The 7,464-nt window shown below is 31.3% G+C and overlaps 1 protein-coding gene across 2 annotated transcripts; it reads left to right on the top strand.

The window, feature by feature from the left end:
* The first annotated feature begins 233 nt into the window (after positions 1 to 233).
* LOC109863080 (dnaJ homolog subfamily C member 28) lies at positions 234 to 5,111 on the top strand. Of its 2 annotated transcripts, none has more exons than XM_020443265.1 (5): positions 234 to 467; positions 605 to 736; positions 816 to 902; positions 3,536 to 3,886; positions 3,968 to 5,111. In XM_020443265.1, the coding sequence occupies exons 1-5, from the start codon at positions 465 to 467 to the stop codon at positions 4,379 to 4,381; spliced, it is 987 nt and encodes a 328-aa protein (XP_020298854.1). In that variant the 5' UTR covers positions 234 to 464; the 3' UTR covers positions 4,382 to 5,111. The 2 variants fall into 2 exon arrangements, with proteins under 2 accessions (XP_020298854.1, XP_020298853.1); XM_020443264.1 differs by having other exon boundaries at positions 234 to 538.
* Positions 5,112 to 7,464: the final 2,353 nt, after the last annotated feature.

Below are 7,464 nucleotides of genomic sequence, written 5' to 3'. Positions count from 1 at the left end.
ACCACCCATGGACATGCGCTAGCTTACGGGCCGGTATAGCGATCGTAAAAACTCTTATGGGCCTGGCCGCTCTCATTCTTCTCTCTGATGCAAGTAAGGGCGATGTCCCATTGAGCGGAAATATATAGCGAAACGGAATATGCGGAACCAGCTCGACCAATCATAGCCATTCCGTTTTCTTTCCTTCGCTTTTTCTGTGGTTACGATTGGTCGAGTTGGTTCCGCACATTCCGTTCCGCTATAGATTTCCGCTCAATGGGACATCGCCTTAAAACAAACCTATAAATGCGCGCATATGCGTAAAACGGGATGCCGCCTGTGAACTAGTGCCAGTGCTGGGAAATAAAACAAACCTTATGTGTATAAAGGAATAATAAAAAATAATTTGATACATAATTTTCTTTACGCAAAAATTATGTTTTGTATTACAAAATTATATTTTCAACCAAAAGATTATATGACATATGGTATATATATTGATTTGATATTTACAAACTTCAAGCATTGTAACAAATTTTCTTCTAAACACATTTCAAAGGTATAATAAATGTTATATTTCTAATATGTGTAACTAATTTATATGACATGTTTTTCTTTTTAATAGGAATTATACAAGACACTTGGTGTAGCAGAAGATTGTGAGGATGAAACATTAAGATTAGCATTTGTTAATCTTGCAAAGCGCTTTCATCCAGACAGTGGAACATTAGATGCTAATGCTGTTCGATTTTCTGAAGTATAAAACAAGAATATATATTACTTACTGAAATAAATAAATCAAACATGCTTTATTAACATATAATTGTTTAAGATAGATTGAAAATGCCTATAGGGAAATTCGAAAACTTAGAAATAGTCAGAAAAGTGATATATCATTAGAAATGGAAAATTTTGATATTAAGGTAAAACCATCTTTATACACACATAACTTATTATGTTACAAAATAGAAAACGTTGTAATGGCAGTTGAAGCAGACACGGTTGTTGTTGTGTAAAGGTGTAAAATATGTTTATTTGAAATGTATGGATGAGTTTATTTGAAATGCATGATGATAAATGTATAGACGTTTCGACCTTCACTTTAGGTCTTTATCAATATAATATTATAATTCTAAAAAAATATAATTGTGATGGTCGCAAATGATACATAAGTGAAAATAAAAAGATTTATACAAATAAAACAAAGGAACTTACAAGAATAAACAATAGTAGTGGTCTTTATATGTTATGATGATCTTCATATGTAACGTACATGTTTGAATTGACAGGTTACATCCTCTCAGAAGCAAAGAAGCAACTGGGAGAAGCAAACCGTGAGCTATAAGTTAGTGACAAATCAAAAACCAAAGTCACGTACTTGTAATGTAAAGCTAATTGACTATATTATCCAAATGGTAAATAAGATTTATCTAAGTTTTCTGTGTCACTATGTAAATTAAGTCCGCGACTCTGATTCTTGATACATAGAGTTTCCGAGATTACACGCTTATAGTAAGATCTTCCATTGTCTAAAATCTCAACATAATCCCAATCAAAATCGTGCGAGTAATTAATTCTGTGATCAGTTATCACTGAACTTTGAGTGGAGATTCAGTTTATGTGATTCTTGTGTTCTTTTATTCTTGTTAGTACAGTAACATTCACATAGTACAGTAACATTCTACTAGTCTGACCAACGTACCCAGATAGCCAAATGTGAAAACTCAATATAAAGCAAATCATTGTATAGATTAAGTTGCTTGCCAATTGCTATTGTGTTGTTTTTATTTAACGCAACGAAAATGTTTTTGTCAATTCAGTATCAATATGCTGAGTTTTATTATCAATCAATTGTTGTAGCCAATGTTTAGGACATGTGAGTCAGCAATATATGAGCAATAATTTTTATTCATAAGTGGAGAAAAATAATATAAGTGTTTATTGCTGATGAGTTGTTGAGAACTTGCTGTTATTATATTTTGAAAACTGTTGTTGGCAAGAACATACTGAAAAGAGGATACACCCTTTTGTTACATTGCTGAAAACATATGAATAATATTTGTGGCAAGTTGCCAACAACTTGCATTCAGTTGGCTATCTGGGTAGGAAGCCTCACAATCAAGACAATTAATCTTGTAAACAACGAATAGATGAGAAGGAGGAGGTAATAGATCCTTCAGGACATTAATAAACTTGGACAATTTGTTAAGACTGTAAAAACCAGAACGTGTGTGAATGTCTTTTGGAAGTGTGGTTAAAAATCTTTCAGAAAAATTGTTAATGTAAAGCATTACAAACCATCGAGAAGATTTTTCTTCTGGAATATCAGTATCGTTTGCCGAGAATTTCATTAAGTCATTATTTTTTAAAAAATTATATTTGAGTCTTAGTTTGAAAATGTCATATATGAAGTCAAGCGGGTAGTTATTGTCAATTAAAATTTTAAAAATGAAGTCAAAGCTTTTCTTATAAAAGTCTGGATGGGATAAAAAGAATGCTCTGTCAACCAAACTCATGACTGTGCCTTCTTTCTGGCTGATAGGGTGGTTGGAAAAGAAATTAAGGTATCTGCCAGAGAATGTCGGTTTGTGATACCAATCATAAATTTACAAATTGTTGTTCTTAATAATAGTAATGTCCAAGAAATTCAGTCTGTTGTGACCTACCTCCATAGTGAATTGAAGACGAGAATGGTAGAAGTTAAAGAGATCGAGTACAGTGTTCATAACAATCCCCGGGAACCATTAAGGCTACATCGTCAACATATCGAATATTAAATGATGGATGGAAATGTAACAAATTGATAGTAGTCTGTTCGAGATCCTGCATAACGATATCAGCCAAAATGGGGGAGAGTGGAGAGCCCATGGGTGCTCCAAAAGTCTGTTTGTCAAATTGATTATTAAATAGAAAGAAAGTTGAATTGAAAACAAAATTAATGGCAGTAAAAAATTCTTCTTTAGGTAAAAATGTTTCGTTTTTTATGAGGTGCCATCTTTTTTCTAAATCACTGATGACAAGGTTAAATGGAATATTTGTGAATAAAAAGACAACATTGAGAGAAATTAATTCAAACGAGTCATCAAAGGTAATCTCTGAAATCACCTTAAAGAGATGGAAGCTGTTGTAAACGACCACGGTTCGCTTCTCCCAGTTGCTTCTTTGCTTCTGAGAGGATGTGGCCTGTTAATTCAAACATGTACGTTACACATAACATATGAAGACCACTACTATTGTTTATTCTTGTAAGTTCCTTTATTTTTTTGTATAAATCTTTTTATTCTTATTTATGTATCATTTGCGACTATCATATTTTTTTAGAATTATAATATTATATTGATAAAGACTTAAATTGAAAGTCGAAATGTCTATACATTTATACACTCCCCATGCATTTCAAATAAACACATATTTTATACCTTTACACAACAACAATCGTGTCTGCTTCAACTGCCATTACAACGTTTTCTATTTTGAACATATTTAGAGCTAAACATCTTTTTTAAGAACTTATTACGTTATATAAATTATTATGTTGAATTGTTTTTATATTAAGCACACAGCACCACAACATCGTCATTATTTAACTTTTGATGTGGGAATTGGCACACCTAGCAAAAGGCAAAGACTATATACAATTCAAAAAGCTCAAAAAACAGTTGATAATATTATGGAGCATAGACTTAAGAAACTACAAGCTGAAGAACGTAATACATTAATTGGTATGGATAAACAAAAAGCTAAAGATGTTAAAACTCAATATGGTATGGATCGCTTAGTGGAGGATTTAATTCAAGAGGCAATGAGTAAAGGTGAATTTAGCAATTTACCTGGAATGGGAAAACCATTAAACACTACAGATATTAGAAATCCTTATGTTGATTTTGTGACTCATAAATTAAATCAGGTAAAAATGATATAATTGTTTTAAAAACGTGTGCATCATTAAATATTAAATAGATTGCTTGATTTTGCTTTTGTATTGTAGATATTGATAAATAACGGATTTACTCCAGAATGGATACAATTATCAAAGGAAATTAGGAAAGAAATTGAAGAAATGAAAAAACAATTATTAGAAGCACGTAATAATGTAGGAGAGCTTCCATTAACTTTGGAAGATCAATCAATATGGAAGAATAATTTAAGAAACTTCCAAATTCTGGAAAAAGAGATAAATACTAAAATTGATAAGTACAACTTGTTAGTTCCTATACTTCAGAAACAAATGCTTCATATTAGATTAGATGACTTTGCTGAAAAAGCATTATTAGAGCCATCTTCGAAACATAAGTTACCTATCAAAAATTATGTAGATATAAGTCACAAAATTTCGAATAAGAATATATCTCAAGATTTGTTTACTTTCATAATCAACTTATTTGGCAGAAACGTTCCTTAGAAAGAATATACATGATATAAAATAGTGTAACAAGTAAGGAAGTTTGGGACGTTTTTAAAAAATGACAACAGGTTTTGAAACTTAAGAATCTTGTTTTTGGTCATAAAATAAATTTTACAAATTTTTTCAATATTATTATATATTATTATATATTGTTTCTATGAAAAAATTCCAAAAAAAATTGTTGTTAAACACTCGGAAAATCCAGACTTTCAACATATTCTTATGGGACTCATATTTTGACAGAAAAAATGTAAGGTAAAAATGACACAGTTATTTGAAAAAAATTTGTACTGGTAGATTAAGAACATAGGAATCACAGTGCAAAAGATGAAAGACCTTTCTATGCAATTAAAGACAAAACTAATTATTAAAACACCAAAAACAACGATTCCTAGAGTGATGAAGAAAATGTAGCATCAGCGCACGTGGTATCAGCTGGTCATTTACTGTACTCTCTACTATTCAGCAAAACTAATCTCTTTTGTAGCAATTGTGTGTTGTCAAATGTAAATTTTATAAATGTCGATAAGATAGATACCATCTGATTTTTTTTCCTTCTTGATTAACAGTGCCAAACTTCTTAAATTAACGTAGAGTAATTAATTTAACACATTATGTGCAATTATTAATACCAATACTATGCTGCAATCTGCACAAGATGTGTTAATAATGTAAATATGTAAAAATGAGAAAGTGTGAATATATAATAAAAACATTAAATATTGGATAAAGATAGTTTCCTGTTTTTATACCAAACAGACAGTATATCCTGACAGCACACAACGTTTATTGGATGGATTCCAACATCTAAATTTTGGTTTTATTTAGTCGAAACGTCCGTGAATATTATATGTTTTAAGAATGTACATTATTAGACGTACGAAGTATATTTATATTTGAATGTTTTAAAAATGTCTATCTTATTAAGCCATTTTGGTTTCATATACATGTTGCGCAATATTCTTCAGTTTTGTAGAATTAAATCCTAATTAATTTGATGGCGCAATGGTTGAGCATAGAGCTAATGATTTTATTAATTCGAGTTCTGTCGTGACTCCTATTTTTTCTATTTATTATTTTTTAAATTTTATTATTATTTTACAATAATTTTCAATTTGTTTATATTTTAAAGTTATTACAATTATAATAATAACAGAGTAAATAAATATTGACATAATTATGTAATATTTTAATAGATTTATTAAAACTAAAAAAAAAACTATGTAAACCTTGAAAATTAGTGTGAAATAATAGCAAATTCAAATAGAAAGAAAAAATAGAAAAAAAAACGAAAATCACGACAGGACTCAAACCCGTGTGGCAAGATTATCAATCTCACGCTCTATTAAATATTGTTTAGCGAAGTGACATATATATGTAGCTGCATTACTTACTTTAAATTTGCCTTTAATTTTTTTAAGTAGGTTTTAAGTAGGCTTTACTAATTACGGGAGAACGGGGAACGGTGCTCAGTGGGTCGGATTGATCATCTTACTTATAAGAAAGAATATCTCTAAACATGTATTTGGCAATATATTGGATTTTTTAACACAAATATATCGTCAAATACATGATTAGAAATATTGTTTCTTGTAATTGAGATGATCGATTCAACTAGCTTAGTGCCGTGATCCTGTTCTCTTCTACTTAAATATGTTACTCATTTTTAATGTAAATCCGAGTTTATTTGTTACTATCTTATATGTCTATTTGAATTGAGAAAGACGTTTCACATAGATCCATTTGTGGCCCATTAGATACTTAAAATAGATAATTTTGAGACTCAACTTAATAAATTGTTGAGAAATTGAGTAAAGAAAGATTATATCACTGATTTGGTTTACAAATGTATTAAATCGAGTGATGGGATCATCCCAAGGGCTTATGGAGTGCCTAAACTCCACAAACAAGGCTATCCATATAGATTAATATCTTCCATCAATAGCTCCCTACATTGTTTTGCTGAGTATTTACACAATATCATTGTCAAGAATATTCCGTTAACCAACAGCCACATTAATAACAGTTTTGACTTGATCCATAAACTAGGCAACGTTGTGCTGCAGCCTAATCACGTTCTTCTGTCTTTAGACGTGGTCTCATTATTTACAAACATTCTGATTGATTTGGCCATGCGAAGCATCAAGATTAGATGGAAATACATTCGACTCAAGACAAAGATCGTTCTCTCTGATTTTTTGAAGGCGGTTGAATTTGTTTTTGTCATCCACTTATTTTTTGTTCAACAATAATGTATATAAGCAAACTTTTGGGATACCGATGGGTTCTCCATTGTTCCCTATTATCGCGGATATAGTAATGCAAGATTTGGAAGTTTCCGTATTGAAAAAATTAAAATTTAGACCCGCTTTTTATTACTGTTATGTGAATGACATTATTTTAACCGCGTCCGCCAACGATTTAAATTATCTTTTGGATAATTTCAACGAATATAATGACAGATTGAGACGCAGGATGGAAATTCTTTGAGCTTTTTTACGTCAAACTGATTGTGTCTAATAACGGGACAATCATGTACGACTGGTATCATAAACCTAAATTTTCGGGCAGATATTTAAATTACCACTCCTCACATCTGGTCTCTCAAAAAATAGGAACTATTATCGGAATGGTAGACAGAGCTTTGTTGTTGTCCCACCCTGTGTTTCAAGCAAAGAATATAAAATTTATAATCAACATCCTCATATCCAACAACTGTCCGATAAAAATAATTTGTAAAGTCATCAATGACCGAGTAAAATATCTCCCACTTGGAGCACGCACACAGACGGCGGTTCTGGCTTGTGTGCGTGCTCCTACCGCTTCGATGCTCTCGTTGCTCTCTGCTCGATCTTGCAACTCTGAGCGGCCCCCTCCATATTTAAGATACATGTAACGGTCTCATCCCCACATCACTTTAAAACGAAGACTAAGTCGCCTTGTAATTTTCTAAAACTGAAAAATATGATTTTAGCTTGTCCGTATCCGACATGACGTTACTTGAATTGCTTTGTAATTTGAAACATTCTTCACGCGACGATTAATTTCATTTTTGTGTTCGGAAACCCTAAACTCGAGTT

This window comes from Pseudomyrmex gracilis, unplaced genomic scaffold (genome assembly GCF_002006095.1).
Source record: "Pseudomyrmex gracilis isolate BER0280 unplaced genomic scaffold, ASM200609v1 scaffold_3087, whole genome shotgun sequence".
Taxonomy (NCBI): Eukaryota; Metazoa; Arthropoda; class Insecta; order Hymenoptera; family Formicidae; genus Pseudomyrmex; species Pseudomyrmex gracilis.
Note: the sequence above shows the minus strand (reverse complement) of the source record. Positions and strands in the feature narration are given on the sequence as shown.

What these genes read in the sequence shown, in the direction of transcription:
- LOC109863080 (XM_020443264.1), top strand. Translation starts at nt 416, where the DNA reads ATGTTTTGTATTACAAAATTATATTTTCAACCAAAAGATTATATGACA. An exon ending in CTTCTAAACACATTTCAAAG is followed by an intron (nt 539 to 604) that starts GTATAATAAATG and finishes TCTTTTTAATAG; the next exon opens with GAATTATACAAGACACTTGG. An exon ending in ATGCTGTTCGATTTTCTGAA is followed by an intron (nt 737 to 815) that starts GTATAAAACAAG and finishes TGTTTAAGATAG; the next exon opens with ATTGAAAATGCCTATAGGGA.